Here is a 17,288-nt window from a genome sequence, read left to right on the forward strand (position 1 = left end):
AGTGAGAGCCCAGGCCTTCCTTAGTTGGAGGTTCTGTGAGCCATCTGGGATTAGAGCTTGCAGTGGGGACACTGCCCCTCATCTCAGCCCCAGTTCTGGAACTGAGAACCCCCTCCCTCTCATCTGACACCCCCTTTGCAGGAGACTGAGGCAGTGGGGTGTGAGGGGTCAAAATACTGTGGACAAAATGGACAGTCCTTTTTGGTCCACACTCCCATCAGGGAAGGGGCCAATTCCTCCTCCACTCCCCCCACCCCCACTGATCCCCATTCTGCATGTAGGGTCCTAGTTGTCCCTGTCTCTCACTTCACTTTTCCTTGGCAAGTTGTGACCGTCGGAGGTGAGGCTCCCCATACACCCCCATCGCCCAGACCATGGCCTAGGCCTGCAGCCCTAGGATGCTGTCCATTGGTGAGAGTCTGGGACCATGCCACCGAGCCTCCCAAGCCATGGTGCTCTTGGGAGGGAGGAACAAAGATCAAAGGGTGGCCGCCCAGTCACCAGTTCCCAGTTTCCAGGTGAAAATCCCAGTCAAGTGCTCCGTGGGGCCAGGAAACTGGGAGGTGAGCCTTGACCAGCCTGGTCTCCACCCCTGTGCCCCGGTTCCCCCCTCTTCCCCACCAGGAGGCGACTCAGGCACCAGCCTCTAGTCTCAGCAGGCCCACCTCCTTCGAATGCTCCCCTGTGCGCCACCTGCTCCCAGACCCAAGAGCCTGTGTGTGAGGCACTAACCGCGAGGTCTCTAGTCTCATAACCATCAGCGGCCTTTCTAGAATCCTTCCTGCATCCCCCATCTTGCAGGCAGGGGTGTTACTGACAAGGCAGGAACCTATCCTCCCAGGGTGGACAACCTGATGTGGGTCTGGTGAGGGGTAGGAAGGCTGGGCTAAGGGGCAAGGGGTCAGGGCGAAGCGGTGGCACTCTGGGCCCCCAGCCACCACCCATCTCCTCCTCATGCCCCCGCCCCCGTCCTCCCACGCACCTGCGCTGGCCTCCCCCCAAGCCCTGAGGGCAGCCGGCGGGCGGCGCTGGGAGATCAGAGGACTCGGGCCCAGGGGGAGGGGGTGGGGAATTTCCCCCCACGCCTGCCTGGGCCTGCTCTCCTCCCCCTCCCCCGCCAGGTGTGTGTGTGGGGGGGCACCACTGGGGGAATTCCACCGTGTGGCGATGGCTCCGGCGAGCCTGGGCTAGGGGGGTCCCAGGGAGAAAAGGGGGAGAAAAGAAGGGGACAGGCTGGGACCAAGGGCGCAGCTGCCTTCCTCTCCAGACACCAGCTGCCAGTGCCTGTCCGGGACTGAGCGTCCACCATTCCCGCCTCTTTCGAGTGTGCGGGGGGGTGACGGAGCGGCACTTCCTCCGTCAGGCCAGAGGCGTCGGGACCTCTGAAAGGGCGTGAGGATCCGAAAGAGGGTGTGCGTGTGACCGTCTGACAATGAATGGTTGACTGAGAGGGAGCGCGTGCGTACATTTCATTCCGTTGTGCCCGTGAAGGGGTGTCCCGGGGGCATGTGGCCTCGGGAGAGGGTCCTGTATCTCCCCCATTAGGGTCCTCCTCCACACAGTCCCACTAGAGCCTGAACCGGTCCTGAGAGGAGAAGGGAGCGGAGAGGCGCGCGCCGCGCCGGGACGCCGAGGGTCCTGGGGCGGGCGTGGAAGGCGTCTGGACCTGCTGCCTCTGCTTTGGTCTCGGGCGGGGCTTCCCGGCCTGGGGGGAGAGGGAGGGACCCAGGGGGAGGGACCCACAGAGGGACGCGAAGCGGGTAGGAGCCAGCGTGTTAGAGACCTGGGCTAGGGAGACTCAGAGAGCAAGGCGCAGCGGGAGGGGGTGGGTGTGAATGTCAAGGCAAGACCCGGACCACAGTGAGGCAGAGACGGAGAACGCCCCTGGTCAGAGACACACACACCTCCCCCTCAGTTAGAGACTGGGGGAGAGAGACACCTCCAGGGGCAGAAATCCTGGAAGGCAAATACCCCCGAGAGATATTTTCCCGCCCCGGACGGAGTGCGTTGTCCAGAGTGGGACCAAGAGGCACTGTCAGAGGACAACGCCCCCCAGGTCTCCTGGGAGACCCCGGAGCCACCCCTGGGGCAGCACTGGTCGTACTCGGGCCAGAGAGACCTCTGCTAGGTTGGGGGCGATGAGGACGCCGGCCTCGCACGGCCTCCTCCTTCTCCTCCACTTCCTCCCGATGCTGCCGCCACGCGGGGCTTCTGCCGGGAGCCTGCATAACCCAGGTGAGTCTTGGCCGGGCAACTGGGCCTTGACTACCACTCCCTCCTTCGCCTCCGCGCCTAGGACCCTGAGCCTGGGGAGGGGGCAGAGCATGTGGCGTGAGCAGCTGAGCAGCCTCAGGGCACCGCGGGCGCCGGGGGCTCTGGCTGGGGAGCCGGGCTGGAGTTGGCGTCAGGGGGTGATGTCGGGTGAGGCTCCGGACCTCCCCAGGCCCCGTCGTCGCCTTGCAGGCCTGTCCGAGTGCTTCCAAGTGAACGGCGCCGACTACCGTGGCCACCAGAACCGCACCGGCCCGAGGGGGGCCGGTCGCCCATGCCTCTTCTGGGACCAGACGCAGCAGCATAGCTACAGCAGCGCCAGCGACCCCCAGGGCCGCTGGGGGCTGGGCGCGCACAACTTCTGCCGGTGAGGGCCACGGGCGTGGTCGGCCTGAGAAGGGACCTTTGGGGGCGGGGCCTGTGCTGGGGTAGGGGCTGGGTGCACTATTGCCGGCGTAGGCCTGCGGCAGGGGCTCTGTGTGGACTGAGCGGAGGTTTCCGCTGGGCGGGTACTGGGTCCAGCCTGTGCTGGAGGCAGGGCTGGGCGCTCAGAACATTTTCTGACGTGTGTCCGGACTAAGGCGATCAACTCCTGCAGAGCCTCAGATCAGGCCGGGGCATTCCCGCGGCCAGTTTGGGTGGCCGGGTTCATGCCATACAACTTCTCTGAGGGGCATCCACTAGCAGTGACGGAGGAATTGGGGGTTCAGAGCCACAGCAGCTGTCTGGAGCAGCAGGGACCGAGCTGAGTTGGGAGAACACTTCTAGGCTGATAGGAGTCACCACTTCTGCTTTAAAGCAGGGGTCTAAAGCAAAGCACTTGGCAGAGGCCCTTGGCGGAGTTGGGGGCAAACACTACAGATGGCCTCAAGGTCCACATATGTGAGGTCACGTCCTAGCAACAGCTGAAGACCATTAGGACCTTTTAATAACTTCCCACTCAGAAGTCCACACGCAGAACGGAGAGGAGCTCTATTACACACGCTGGCCATTTTGCGAATAGGCCCTGGGGTGGGGCCTTGGATTTGTGGCCGTTGGGGTGGTAGGATCCGGACCACTTCTTTCCCATCCACAGGAACCCAGATGGTGATGTGCAGCCGTGGTGCTACGTCGCTGAGACGGAGGAGGGCATTTACTGGCGCTACTGCGACATCCCCACGTGTCACAGTGAGTAGGCCAAGCTGGACAACGGTGGGAGCTCTGGACTGCCTGAGTCAAGTTTACTTTTGGAGGCACCGGACAGAGCCTGACTCCCCGGCCCCTCCAGTGCCAGGTTATCTGGGCTGCTTCGTGGACTCAGGGGCACCCCCGGCTCTCAGTGGCCCCAGTGGCACCTCAACGAAGCTCACGGTCCAGGTGTGCCTTCGCTTCTGCCGCATGAAGGGCTACCAGGTACTGCCCACCGGCCCAGACCAGTGACCCCTGACCTTAACCTCAGGACCCAAATCAACTCCCAACTCTGACGCCAAACCTTGACACTGATTTCTGAACCTCCAGCCCAATTCCCACTTCTAAGCCCGACCCCTGGCTCCCACTAACTTACCCCTACCCCAGACCCTGCCCTTGGAGTCACCCAGTCTATGCTCCCAGCTCGCGGGTGTGGAGGCTGGCTACGCCTGCTTTTGTGGCTCTGAAAGCGACCTGGCCCGGGGACGCCCAGCGCCGGCCACTGACTGTGACCAGATCTGCTTCGGCCACCCGGGCCAGCTGTGCGGTGGCGATGGGCGCCTGGGCATCTACGAAGGTGAGGAGTGGACGGGGCTGAGGGGCCTGGGTGAAAGGAGGAGTGTGGGTGGGACACAGAATGCTAACTAAGTCCTGTTAGGGGGCGAAACGTGGGAAGGAGAGGCGGTAGGCTGGAGGCGAGGCCTGAGAAGAGGACTGGGGTCTGAAGAGAGAACAGGGCTGAACCTCCAGGCCTAGGGCGGGGTCTGGGGTTGAGAGCGGGATTTGAGGAGGGGATCAATGTAAACCTATAGAGGGGGCAGGAGGGTGCGGGTGAGCCGGCCTAGGGGCGGGGGCTGGTTGGGAAGCAGCGGGACTTGGGAGGAATGGAGCCCAGTCCCGTGAAGGTGAAGCCGGCGAGCCTCCGGGTTCTGACCACCAGCCCGGTCCACAGTGTCAGTGGGCTCCTGCCAGGGGAACTGGACTGCACCTCAGGGCGTCATCTATTCCCCGGACTTTCCGGATGAGTACGGGCCGGACCGGAACTGCAGCTGGGCTCTTGGCCCGCCGGGCGCATCCCTGGAGCTCACCTTCCGCCTCTTCGACCTGGCGGACCCGCGCGACAGGCTAGAGCTGCGCGACGCCGCCTCCGGCAGTCTGCTCCGCGTCTTCGACGGCACTCTCCCACCGCCGCCGGGGCCGCTGCGTCTGCGCGCCGCCGCGCTGCTGCTCACCTTCCACAGCGACGCGCGCGGCCATGCACAGGGCTTTGCGCTCACCTACCGCGGTGAGTCCCCGCCGAGTCCCCCCTAGGTCTGATCCCCCACCACTCTGCCTCACACCCCTCTCCGCAGGGCTGCAGGACGCCACCGAGGACCGGGCGCCCCCCAAAGGCTCGGCCCAGACCCCTGCAGCGTTTCCCGACGGGACCAACGTGAGCTGCAGCCCCCGGCCTGGGGCTCCGGAAGCTGCGATGGGGGGTGAGGAGGGCATTCGAGGCGAGAGGGAATTTGGGGAGCATATTCTTCCGAGCCCTGTCCTCACCGCACCCGTGTTCCCGCAGCCCGGGTCTTCTCAATGGTGATGGCTGTCTCAGTGCTGCTGCTGCTGCTGCTGTCTCTGCTGCGCTTGCTGCGCCAACGGTGCGCGCGCTGGGGCGCGGGGACCCTGGTGGGAAGCTGGGGACCCAGGAAGGGAACGGAGCTGGGAGGAATTCATGGGTTCTTGAGGGACAAGGCCTTGGGTCCACACAGGAAATCGAGCCTGGGATCGCTGGTGAAGCAGGATGCTGGGGGTGAGATTAGTTGGGGATTCAGCTGACGTCTATTCTCTGTCTAGGAGCTGTCTGCTGGCTCCGGGGAAAGGTCCTCCAGCGTTGGAGCATTCCCGGGGCTCCTGGAGAAGCTGGGCCGTGTGGTACCGCCGTCCTCGAGGTGTCGCCCTGCCCTGCTCCCCCGGGGTCCCCCAGGCTGAGGGTCTAGCCTCGAGTTACCGCCCCATGAGCACCTCCAGCCAGAGTTCCCTGCGTTCGCTCATCTCTGCTCTCTGACTTGGGACCTCCAAGGTCCTCTGGACCCTCCTACAGTGGAATGGACACTTGAGACGCTGTGCCACACTCTACCTTGGCCTTCCACTTTTTTAAAGGGCAGCTCGGTCTCTGGTCATTTCTCACAGGCCGGATGTCGGACAGAAAGCATCTAATGCTATTATTGGGAACTTGGCCTGATTCTAGGTGTCCAGATGGTGGAAGCCAAAGGACAGGAGGAATCAGCTCCCCTCCTCATAGACCTTGATACGGCATCTCTGATTTCAGGAGTCTTTGAGCCCCTCTTGGGATGGTCCTGGACTGCTGCCCTAAGTGAAATGTGAGAGATCAACAAAAGTAGCCAAAAGACTATCCATAGACTTTGAATAAAGGACCTGTTTTGGTACAGGGCTCTGTAAATTCTAACGTGGTGGGAAGAGTTATGTTGATGATGAAGACACTGGAGCCAAGGGCTGGGTGTGTCCATACAAATTAAGGGCGTTCTACGCAAAGTTTCTGGGAACCGCCTGAAATGCCCAGGCGGAAGGATGGGTGGGCGGAGTCCCGGAGATGGGGAGGAGGAGGAGGCTGGCTGTGAATCAGGTTAAGCAGAAGGGATACCTTCCTGGGCCCGCCTTAGTTTGAAGGGCGGGGACCGACCTTTCTCCCCTGCCCTCCTGCCCTTTCTTTTCCCCTCCGTTTCCTGCCAGTCTTGGGCGAGGCCAAAGGTGCATCTATGGGCCATAACAGGGAGCAAGTTTGGTGGAGCCCAAGCTCGAAGAAGCCTGACCCGAAGGGTAGGGCCTCTACCAGGGCGCCGGGCGCGTCACGCACACCCATAGAGGCCTGGGCATCTCAGGGCGCCTTGCAGCGCTCCCGGGGAGCCGGGCCAGTAGTACCTTGGGAGATCACCCCTGGAGTAGGGGTGCCCCGGCTCTAGACCTGACCCGTCCGAACATCCCGGGCCAGTAGTACCTTGGACAGAGCCTGGGCTGCGGGGTGGGGCTATGCTGGAAAGGGTGGGTCCCCAAAGGTGCGTTGACCTGGGGGTCGCGCAGAAAGCCCAGGCACGCACTGCGGGAGAACGCGAGATGCCGGGGTCACTCTGGCAGAGTCACGGGAACCAGAACGTCGGGTCCCAAGTCCACAGCCACCCCATGCAAATGAGGCTGGGTTCGCATATATTATACTAAGATGAAGGCCTGGGAGGTCTCGGGGCGGGGCCTCCCCGCCAGTCGCGCCCATTGGCCCTCATAGCATCTACGTCAGGGGCCCAGCGCGCGAAACGCTAGCGGGATAGTAGGGGGCGGTCAGCTGGGGCGGAGCCTGGCATCCCCGCCCGCGTCCGGCCGCGCCCGTCCTCCCGGCTGCAGAGACAGCTGGCCACTGCCGCCGAGGCGAGCTTTCCCTGCGGCGCGCCCGCCCCAGCGGAGCGAGCCGCACTGCGCTCCATCGCCCGGTGCGTCCCCAGCCTCCCACCCGGCGCGGGGGCGCCAGGCCCGCGCGTGCGCAGCGCGGAGGGGACGCGAGCCGGGACCCCAGGGCCGGCGCTTGCGCGAACTGTGCACTACATGGTGGGCTGGCGTCGCGATGAACCTCCCGCTGCTGCAGCCCCACTGAGGAGGAGGCCCGGGGACAAGAGGAACGCAGACAGCCCGCGCCCGGCTGGGCCATGGCGTTCCTGGCTGGGCCGCGCCTGCTGGACTGGGCCAGCTCGCCGCCGCACCTGCAGTTCAACAAGTTCGTGCTGACCGGCTACCGGCCAGCCAGCAGCGGCTCGGGCTGCCTGCGTAGTCTCTTCTACCTGCACAACGAGCTGGGCAACATCTACACACACGGTGAGCCGCGCCCCACATCCTACACCCGCGGCAGCCCTGCCCGCATTGGGCCGGGAGCCGGAAGGCCGAGGACTGCCCTAGCTCTCAGGTCCTGGGTTGCCCGGGCTCTGGCACGGCCAGGAGCCGCGGTGACAAAGCTGCCATTGTCCCAGACGGTGCTGCCCGCTTCCGCTCCCTCGGCAGGGCCCCGGGGACAGGCGAGGAAAGCAGAATGGGGGACTGAGTTGCTTAATCCCCCTAAGCCCTGGGGAGAAGCCTGGTGTCCGGCCCCTTCGTAATCCCGGCGCCCTGCTCACCCTCCCCCGCCAGCACCAGTCCCGGAGATAGGTGTTTACTTAGGCGAGGAGAGGCCCAGGAGGGAAAGCCAGGACCCAGCCTCTCCCCACGCGAGCAGCCCTAACACCCCCCTCCTGGGCAGCCCAGTCTTGGGGCTCCGCCTGGTGGCGACTCCTTCCTCCCCCCACCCTCCTCCCCGCAGGCGCCAGGCCCCTCCTCCGCGGCCCGGTTGAGCTCTGCTGACACAGCCCTGTCCGTCCTTGGCCTGCCCTGTCCAGCAAGAGGGGCCCTGAGCAGGCTGGGCCCAGCCTTGGTACCTGCCTTCCTAGAGGACTATGGCCTGGCCAGACCCTGCAAGAGTGGGCAGCCAGCGGGGAGGGAGGGGTAGGATGCCAAGGTTGGGAGGAGAAATGGAGCTCACTGAGGAGGTACCTGGGCAGATGGAACAAGCTCCTTTCAGCCCCCTTCTGCCTGGCCTCGCCCCCTTATGGAAGACAGAAAGGCCCAAAGCCTTCCTTTGGCTGGTCACTTATGGAGGAGAGAGGACATAGAGTTGGGATGAGCAAGCTGGATGGCCCTGGATCTGGTGTCATTGCCCACATGTCCTATTTAGAACTCAGCTTGAGGTCATGCCTACTTCTGGCTTCTGCTGACACACTGAGGTGGCCAGGTTGGGGGTGTGGGGCCCCCTGCTTTTAGGGGAGGTGATGTGGCTGCAGGGAAGGCTCTCTATTACTTGCTGGGGTCGCCTGGGGACGGGTTACTGTTTCTTCATCTGCAAAGTGGGGATAATGGGAAGTGGGGATAATGGGTTCTACTTCCAGAACCATTGTGAGCTCTTCTGAATTAAGTTCCTGAAAGCCCAGGGCCTGCCTCTGTCCCAGGTCTGGCGATAGCTGGCTGGCTATCAGCACTGTCAAGATCTGTCTTGCTCTCATCCCTCATGTCATCTCTAGACTGTGGACTCTCTGAGGACATGACCTGGTCCTCTCTGCTGAAGCTGTGTGATGGATAACTGTCTCCCTCCCCTAGGGCTGGCCCTGCTGGGCTTCCTGGTGCTGTTGCCAATGACCATGCCCTGGGGTCAGTTGGGCAAGGATGGCTGGCTGGGGGGCACACACTGTGTGGCCTGCCTGGCACCACCCGCAGGCTCTGTGCTTTACCACCTCTTCATGTGCCACCAAGGGGGCAGTCCTGTGTACACCCGGCTCCTTGCCCTGGATATGTGTGGAGTCTGCCTTGTCAACACCCTTGGTGAGTCAAGGGAAGGGGGAGGCTCGAAGGATGGGAGCTGGGGGGGGCAACTGGGGAGGGGAAGGCAGGGGACACTTACATGAGCCCTGGGTAGAAAGGGCAGGCAGACCTGCAGACTAATGTGCCCTCTCCTGACTCTCTTCTCTATGCAGGGGCCCTGCCCATCATCCACTGCACCCTGGCCTGCAGGCCCTGGCTTCGCCCAGCTGCCCTGGTGGGCTACACCATGCTGTCGGGTGTGGCTGGTTGGAGGGCCCTCACCGCCCCCTCCACCAGTGCTCGGCTCCGTGCTTTTGGTTGGCAGGCTGGTGCCCGCCTCCTGGTGTTTGGGGCCCGGGGAGTAGGACTGGGCTCTGGGGCCCCAGGCTCCCTGCCCTGCTACCTGCGCATGGATGCGCTGGCACTGCTTGGGGGGCTAGTGAACGTGGCCCGTCTGCCAGAGCGCTGGGGACCAGGCCGCTTCGACTACTGGGGCAACTCACACCAGATCATGCACCTGCTCAGTGTGGGCTCCATCCTGCAGCTGCATGCTGGCGTCGTGCCTGACCTGCTCTGGGCTGCCCACCACGCCTGCCCACCAGACTGAGCCACCTGCTGTGCTGGCCTGCCCACAGTCTTCTAGGGCCAACACCACCAGGCTTCCTTCCTGTTGGTCTGCAAGGAGCTGGCTCCCTGGATGCTTCCCAGCTGGGAGCCCTTGCCTGTACACCCATTCTTCCCTTGGGACAAACCTCTCCTACCCACACCTCGGAGCTCCAGCATCCCTCCTTGCCTTTTTCCAGGGCAATCTTCCTGTGCAGGCTGAAAGGAAAGCACTCCTTCTCAGAGCCTCAGTTTGCCCTCTGTGACCTGTGAAGGTTGGGCCAGAGGGGCTCTGGGGTCAAGTCTTGCTGACAGTTGGAATCCTGCCAGCCCAAAGCCATCACCCCACCAGGCCCCTCTTCACACCTTCATGCAAGGTACTTTGTGGGTGCCTGACCCAGCCACCAGCCTACGATTCCTGACTTGTCTTTGGGCCCTGCATGCCAGCCCTCCCAGCAGCCTGAGGCTCGCCCACCCCTTCTCCCTTCTGTCCAGACTGTGGAGTGAGGGGTTTGGGCAGCAGGACTAACCCATATCCCAGGACCAAGGGGCAGGAGTGCTGCTGCTGCTTTCTCCAGGCAACTGACAGAGATATAAAGAGCTGAGTAGCCCTGGACCCAGGCCCCATTGGGCTGGGGGCCCATTCTCCACCATGAGTGCCATGCTCTGACAACTCCACCTGCCCTTTGGGGATGTATCTGCTCAGGAAATCTCTGCTCCACCCAGTGTGGGGTTCCCAGCTCGTCGGCTGGCCTGGGGCCCTAGGCGGCGTCAATAAAAGGGGCAAGAAGCACTGTGTTGCCACGCAAGCAAGCTTGGGTGCTCCCAAGTTTCAGATACCTTTTATTAGACATGGCCAGGCAGAAGGGTCCACTGGCGTTCCCAGAGGGACCCCAGCTTCCAAGAGGAGGTGGGGATAGGCTAAAAGGTTAAAAGCACCAAGGCTAGGCTGGAGCTCAGGTTGGGCCCAGCGAGTCCTCAAACATGCTGAGGAGGTTCCGTGGCTCAAAGGAGGGGAAGGAGCCCTGAGGGGGCTCAGAGTCAATGTCACTTAGGTCTAGGGCATCCCTGGTGGAAAGAAAGCGAGATAAATGACTCAGGATCCGAAAGCTGCGCCTTCCATCCCCTCCCCCTGACCCTGGGCCTACTTACCTGAGTGTGTGTGTGCTCCGGGGAGTGGAGGTGCTCCTGGCAGCCCTGGCCCGGATGGCCTCTGGAGAAAGCGAGGGCCTGCACAGGGTGTCGGGGGGGGGCGGGAATGCACGGTGAGGAGGTCTTGGGAGCAGCAAGACCAACCCTGTCCCTGTGCAGGCTCCCACTGGACAGAGGCAGGGACCACAGTCGGGGACAATGAATGTGTGGTACCCTTTGAAAGAAGCACTTTCACATTTAAAGTCCACCTGACCACATTCAAAGGCCACCTCTGTCCCTTTTCAGAAGATGGGCTTCAACTGAGCTGGCTTTGAAGTGAACCTATGGTAAATGAAGTTTTTCTGGCACTTCGTTTCTACTATAAAGTGTCCCTGTGGCAATGGGATGACGTTTTCTTAAGGAAGGGATTAATGGCGTGATTCCTCCTGAGAACTGTCTGTGCCGGAGTATGTGGTTTTCCTTTGCAGCAGTGTCTTAATTACAGCTTCTTACTTGGCCACCAGGCACCTGGGACTAAGGAATTCATCCCAGGGCAGGGACTCGCCAGGTTCTGGGGGCATCGTCTCCCGAGAGTGCACTGTCCTTAGACACTGGCAGCCTCAACAAAAGCGGGGGCTACACTGCCTACCAATCCCAGTGGGGGCCGTGGCCCTTGCACTGCTTGCTAGTGTGTCAGCGCCCTAAGCGTGAAGCTGCCAGTTCTGCTGTGCTTTGCTCAGCAACCGTTCCACACACTGAGTGCAGAAGAAAGATGCATTCAAACTAAGCCAGGCTGCACCCCCACTAGCCTTGGCGCTCTTCCTGGGGTATGACGGGGCCAAGTTTGTGGGAGGGGTCCCAGTTCACCACTAATTCCCATGGGGCCTGGACCTCAATGTGGGGGTTGGCCACAATGACAGCCCATTTCCCCACCCCCACCCATCCATCCTGAGCGCTCACCCACCCTATGCTGTCATCATCCCAGTTGCTTGAGTGGCTGCTGTCCAAGAGGAGGCTGTAGGGTGGCGAGCCGGGCGGGGTAGCTGGCGGGCCTGGGGGCTGCAGCCAGCTGGAAGGGTGAGCCAGCCCATGCCAGAGCCAGCAAAGCAGGGCAAGCAGGGCCTGTGGAGACAGGGAGGGGGAGCCGAGGGAGGCTGGGCAGACCCAGGGCCAGGGAGCAGGGCAGAATAGCCTGTCACTGTCACCAGGCTTACCTGCCACAGGGCCCACCCTCGACTCAGGGCTTCAGCAGCCATGTACCACAGGATGCTGCATGGTCGCGACTGCCTGAGCATAGGCAGGGCCAGCAGGGCCTCAGCCGTGGCCCGCAGGTTGGGGTCGGGCTCTAGCATCATGATGAGGACAGACCGCAGCTCAGAAGACATGCCTGTCCACAGGGCAAGGCCAAGTCAGGGGTAATTGGTCCCTGAGCCCAGAAGTCCCCACTGCCAGCCATTCCCTCCTACACAAGTGTTCCCTCCCCATGGCACCATGTCCCCTCTCATGGTGGACTTGGTACCCCCCACTCACCGGCAGTGAACTCAGGGGGCAGGTAGCCCTGGCGCAGCTGCTGCCAGCCCTCCCCGCCATGGGGCAGCTCCATGTTGCATGCCACTTCTAGGATGGTGAGACCCAGACTAGGGGGGACAGGGACAGAAGAGGAGCAGGATTGGCCTTAGGCCACAGACCCCAGAACCCCAGGCTGCCCCTGAGAAAAGGATGGGAAAGGGCGGCTATCTTTCACCATGAGCCAGAGAGATGGGGAAGGAGGGGCTAGCGGTCCTGAGAAGACCCCAGAAGGGCCAATGATGGGACCATGTCATGAAGCATGAACCCAGTGCCCAGCGCAGCCCACAAGTCACTGTGGTAAGTCCTGTTGGTGCCCCCACCAGACAGGTACTATAGTTAATAGTGTTACTATCATGGTCCTGTGGATATGGATGGATAGACTATTAGAGGCAGAGTGGTGGTTCCTAGCATAGACCATGAAACCCAGCATCTGGTCCAGTCCCACCTTCACCACTTGCTAACTGTGGACTTCAGGCAAGTCCCTTAATCATGCTGTGTCCGTTCCTCTATAAATGGCATAATAATAGTCCCTCCCTGGAGATGTGATAAGGAGATGAGTGAATCCAATCGAACAGCTCCAAGGGGCTTGCTGCTTAGACAGCCTGACAGAACCCCCTTAACTAGAGGGTGGGGCCTCCACTCTCTTAGGGCAGGGCCTCCCAACCTGAGGCCAAATCCTCCTGACTTTGGGATAGAATGGCATTTCCCTCCCTCTGCTGACTGTATGCCACCCAGGAAGGGCCTCCCGGGCCCAGCCTTCACCTGAACACGTCAGCCGCTGTCCCGTAGGAGCCCTGCAGCAGCTCGGGAGCCATGTAGCGGGGGTCTCCCTCCTGGGCCTCACTGGCTCCGGAAGCACCCAACTCCACCAACAGCCCAAAGTCACCCAGCTTGCAGTGGCCTCGGGGCCCCAGGAAGATGTTGGCAGGCTTGATGTCAAGGTGGACCAGGCCTTGGCCATGCAGGTGGGCCAGAGCGAGCAGGATGTCCCGCAGGTAGCCCCAGACCTGGGCCTCAGGCAAGCTGGTGCCCCAGGCCTCACAGTGCTGCTGCAGGTTAGACCCACACAGCTCTGTCTGCAGGTACAGGATGCCACCCTCCTCCCAGGCTCGTTCCAGCCGCACACAGCACGGGTGCTGCCCCACCTTCTCATGGCCGCTGACCTCGGCCAGCTTGCGGGCCCGGTCCTTGGGGCCCCGGAATGGTGACATGGCACGCTTTACTGCATAGAGCTGGCCGTCTTCCTTGGAGCGCACCTGGAAGGGAGATGGTGCCACAAGCAGGGTGGGAGGTGGCACAACCATTTAGCAGAACAATCCAGCGGATTCTATAAAGATTTCACATGTGCAGAAGGTGCAGCATGGCATCTACCTTAGAGACACCCCTGCATGTGCAATAACAAAACCAGATAGACCTCCACCCCCGGCACTGGTTTGCTGGAGGCCCAGGGAGGAAGAGACAGGGCGGACCTCTAAGTACTAACCCAGAGGGGCTCTCAGACCATAAGAAAATGAAGAAAAAGCCAGCAACAGAACAATACAGACAGTGTGATCCACTGTGTAGAATAGAAATGGGTTTGTCTCTATAGGGTCAACTCTAGAGATGTATAGAGAAAGCTCTGGAAAGAAGGATGCCCACCTGAGAAGCCCAGTGGTTTCCTAAGGGAAGGAGAGGCTGATCTAGGGGCCTATGTTGTTTGTACTTAATAACAACAAAAATGTCTTTATGTAGTATGGAAAACTACCATTTTAAAGGAAATATAAATTATTGAAAAATATATTTTTTCTAAAAAGGTGGCATGGAGGGTGTAGCCTAAGCGACTGCAAGCCTGGGGGTGGCTGGGGGCAGGGTGTGCACTGCACTTGGGGGGCTGAGTCTGGGGGCCAGGCAGAGCTTTCCAAGAACCCCAGCACAGCTGGCTCCAGGGAAGGAGGAGATGGCAGCTGGGAGCCACCGCCAGGCTCTGGGTAAAGGGAAAGTGTGCACTGAGGGGGCCTGTGGAGGGCCCTGCGTAGGGGGTTATAAGAAAGCAGCCAAATCAAGCACTGAGGAGGGGAGCCTGTCAGCCCAGGAGAGACGGGCTGTCAGAAGACAAGGGGAACAGGCTGCCCAGAACACTGTCCCATCCAGGCAGGGCGAGGGAGGCAAGGGCACTCCCAGACAGGCCCAGAGAATTGTCACCCCACTCACCTTGAAGACTTCTCCATAAGAGCCATGGCCCAGGCGGCCGAGCCTCTGGAAACTCTGCTGGAAAAAGGACTCTGGCCGGCTTGGGTCATAACCAGGGCTCTGCAGGGTCTCAGAGGCTTCGCCTCGGAACGATACCCTCCGGGGCTGGGGCTGCTGCCAGCATGGGGTCCGAGGAGGGAAGAGGCGGCTGATGGGAATGCTGCCCTTGGCAGGGGGCCGGGGTGGGAGGCTCCGACTAAGCCCCCTGGGCCTCTTGAGGGAGAAACCAGGTTCTGCGTGGTGGAAGTAGGCCGGGACTGGGATGGGGGTGCCACTCAGGGATGTTGGGGTGCCCTCTGTGGGCACAGGCATGGCCAACACAGGAGATCCTGAGAGGTATAACACAGAACAGTGTGTCCACTCAAATAGCGCCTTGTCCTGTGGCCCCAGAAAGGCTGTGGAAGAAAGCCGCGTCTATTCCACACACATGTTCTGCTTTAAACATGGAGGCCGTGGGGGACATGAGCACCTGCCGGGAAAAGGCAGAGGACAAATATATACACGCCTGCACACAGTCATCTGTACCTGGAGGTCAGAGAAACATAAACTGAAAAGCACGAGGCCGTATCCTGGAGGCTCCCACAGTCCAGCAGATGTTACACTAAGGCAGGTTCTAGAGCTAGACCACCCACGCATACATCTCTGCCTTGTCACAACCTCTATTTGACCTTAAGATATGCAACCTCTTCCAAGACTGTAAGGTGGATATATTCACACAGGTCCACACTTCCTTATCTTTAATTCCAAAGTAAAAAAGGTCTGATTCCAGAATTTTCTTTCTTGCTTTCTTTGTCATAGTTGTGATGTTAAAACTCATGGAACGGGGGCCAGGCTCAGTTGGTTAAACGTTAGCTTAAGAGTATGAGCTCTGAGCAACAGGGCCACCGGTTCGATTCCCACATGGGCCAATGACACTACGCCTGAGCTGAACTGCCGCTGAGCTGCCAACAGGTGGTAGGATAGCTCAGCTGGTGAGAGCACATGCGCCTAACAACAAGACTGCCTGTTCGATAGTGGGCTATGCCTGCCCGCAACTAAGACTGAACTTGGCACCTTGAGCTGAGCTGCCGCCCGGATGGCTCAGTGGATAGAGCACATGCTCTTAACAACGAGGCTGCTGGTTCGACTCCCGCATGGAATGGTGGCTATGCCCACACGCAACTAAGATTGTAACACAGCATCTTGAGCTTAGAGGCCACAAGCTGCCGATGGGCAGCCAGATGGAGACTGGTGCCCTCCACAATTAAGATTGAAGAACAACAAATTGGCTGGTCCCCCTCCCCAATTCCCCAACACTGTTCCCCTCCCCCAATTCCCCAATTAAAAAAACAAAAAAACACACAAAAAAACCCTCATGGAATGGAGTTCCACCTCCAGTTCCGTGCTGCAGAGGCTAAATTCCAGCTGGGTGTGGCAGAGAAGCTGGTTCTCCCTCCTTCCACCAGCCCCTACTAACTGGGTGGGAGCTCTGCCTTAGGTCCAGCAGGCTGGGAATACTGCAGCCCAATCACTCAAACCCCAGCTCATTCCTAGGAAGGAGGTTCCACATTGGGAGAGGCAAGCTGCCACCCCATCCTAAGGCAGCAATGTCACTCAGAGAGATGGCCTCACTGTCCCTGACTCTACCTCCAGAGCTGCAGCTCAGAGATCCTGACTGGGGGAGAGGAAGGTCATAAAACAGACAGCTCCAAAGCTCTCCCTCCAAAAAACTGACTTTATTTGAAACAGTGTGGGAAGTTCAAGTTCAAAGGTGCTTTCAAAATCAATGGAGGTTGTGTGGTAAGCAAATAGGAGGAAGTTGGTGCCTCCATTAGTTCAACAAGCTAAACCATGGGCCAGCTAGGTTACCAGAGAGAACCAGGGAAAGAGATAGCTAAGACGAGCCTTTCAGGAGTCAGAACAAACCTCAAACATTGAACTCAAAAGCTACAATTTAAAGAAGCCCAAATTTAATTGGATCTGTCTATGGAGCAATTGATGCCCCAGGGCAAAAACAATAGAGCAGACAGAGCAACTGCGGGAGCCTTACAGTTGGAAATGATCAGGGAAAGGACAGTCAAAGAGAGCCCCCCTAAAACCACTGGTGTCCCAGAGTAACTGCACAGGCCTCAGGCTGGGCCCTCTGAAGAGCAATGTCAGAGGCTTTATACTGCAGAAAGATATGTCATTACAACAATTCAGCTAGTCACTAAACAAATAGACAAGCAAACAACAGTCACAAGCCCCAGAGGGGGGTGAGGAACCAGTATCCACAGCTGCTAAAATGTATTATCTATAATGTCCAGTTTTCAACAAAAAAAAACTAGAAGATCTGCAAAGACACAGGCAAGTGTGTCCCACACACAGGAATAAAAATAGACAGAAGAAACTGCCTGTAAGAGGGACCAGGTGTCAGGTTTAACAAATAGACTTCAAAGTAGCCACTATAAGTATGTTCAAAGAACTACAGGAAACCATGCTTAAAGTAAAGGAAGCTTAATGACAACATCTCACCAAATAGGGAATATCAATAATGAGACAGAAATTATTAAAAGAACCAAATGGAAATTGTGGAGCTAAAAAGTGCAATAACTGAAATGAAAAAATTCACTGGAGGGGTTCAACAGTAGATTTGAACTGGCAGAAGAAATAACTAGTGAACTTGAAGGTAGGTTAATAGAGATTATGCAAACTGAAGAAGAGAGGAAAAAGAATGAAGAGAACAGAGCCTCAGAGAAATGTAGGACACCATTAAGTGTACCAACATAGGCATAATGAATGCACCAGAAAGAAGAGAAGGCACAGGAAATATATGCTAAAAAATAATGGATAAAAACTCCCCTGGCCGTCCGCATGGCGCATTGGTTAAGAGCTAGCTTGGGATGCCAGAGGGCCCCAGTTCGGATCCCACATATGAGGGCCAGTGACACTGCCCTCTACAGCTAAGATGCTGAACAACAGCTCAACCT

General features: G+C 59.5%; 3 protein-coding genes across 7 annotated transcripts in view; 2 read left to right on the forward strand and 1 right to left on the reverse strand.

The window, feature by feature from the left end:
• The first annotated feature begins 1,892 nt into the window (after nucleotides 1–1,892).
• Nucleotides 1,893–5,847, forward strand: KREMEN2 (kringle containing transmembrane protein 2). 2 transcript variants are annotated; one of them, XM_019634286.1, is made up of 9 exons: nucleotides 1,893–2,235; nucleotides 2,464–2,638; nucleotides 3,347–3,438; nucleotides 3,539–3,663; nucleotides 3,862–4,015; nucleotides 4,391–4,723; nucleotides 4,791–4,916; nucleotides 5,000–5,078; nucleotides 5,275–5,847. In XM_019634286.1, the coding sequence occupies exons 1-9, from the start codon at nucleotides 2,139–2,141 to the stop codon at nucleotides 5,483–5,485; spliced, it is 1,392 nt and encodes a 463-aa protein (XP_019489831.1). In that variant the 5' UTR covers nucleotides 1,893–2,138; the 3' UTR covers nucleotides 5,486–5,847. The 2 variants fall into 2 exon arrangements, with proteins under 2 accessions (XP_019489831.1, XP_019489832.1); XM_019634287.1 differs by having other exon boundaries at nucleotides 3,979–4,015.
• Nucleotides 5,848–6,773: 926 nt separating this feature from the next.
• PAQR4 (progestin and adipoQ receptor family member 4) lies at nucleotides 6,774–10,204 on the forward strand. The gene is made up of 3 exons (XM_019634312.1): nucleotides 6,774–7,299; nucleotides 8,608–8,829; nucleotides 8,982–10,204. Exons 1-3 carry the CDS (start codon nucleotides 7,134–7,136, stop codon nucleotides 9,413–9,415), a joined length of 822 nt encoding a protein of 273 aa, XP_019489857.1. The 5' UTR covers nucleotides 6,774–7,133; the 3' UTR covers nucleotides 9,416–10,204.
• A 5-nt stretch (nucleotides 10,205–10,209) lies between these two features.
• The window catches only part of PKMYT1 (protein kinase, membrane associated tyrosine/threonine 1), a 20,820-nt gene continuing 13,741 nt past the window's right edge, over nucleotides 10,210–17,288 (reverse strand). For 2 of the 4 annotated variants that reach the window (XM_019634308.1, XM_019634309.1), the window contains 7 exons: nucleotides 14,302–14,809; nucleotides 12,874–13,367; nucleotides 12,073–12,179; nucleotides 11,757–11,929; nucleotides 11,507–11,664; nucleotides 10,564–10,641; nucleotides 10,210–10,479 (listed from right to left, as the gene is read on the reverse strand). In XM_019634308.1, coding sequence (XP_019489853.1) covers nucleotides 10,368–10,479; nucleotides 10,564–10,641; nucleotides 11,507–11,664; nucleotides 11,757–11,929; nucleotides 12,073–12,179; nucleotides 12,874–13,367; nucleotides 14,302–14,652 — 1,473 coding nt within the window. In that variant the 5' untranslated portion in view covers nucleotides 14,653–14,809 and the 3' untranslated portion in view covers nucleotides 10,210–10,367. Of the gene's footprint in view, nucleotides 10,480–10,552; nucleotides 10,642–11,506; nucleotides 11,930–12,072; nucleotides 12,180–12,873; nucleotides 13,368–14,301; nucleotides 15,188–17,288 lie in introns of those variants that run through there. The other 2 variants (XM_019634310.1, XM_019634311.1) reach the window with 2 other exon arrangements.

Source organism: Hipposideros armiger, unplaced genomic scaffold (assembly GCF_001890085.2).
Source record: "Hipposideros armiger isolate ML-2016 unplaced genomic scaffold, ASM189008v1 scaffold_1576, whole genome shotgun sequence".
NCBI classification, from domain to species: Eukaryota; Metazoa; Chordata; class Mammalia; order Chiroptera; family Hipposideridae; genus Hipposideros; species Hipposideros armiger.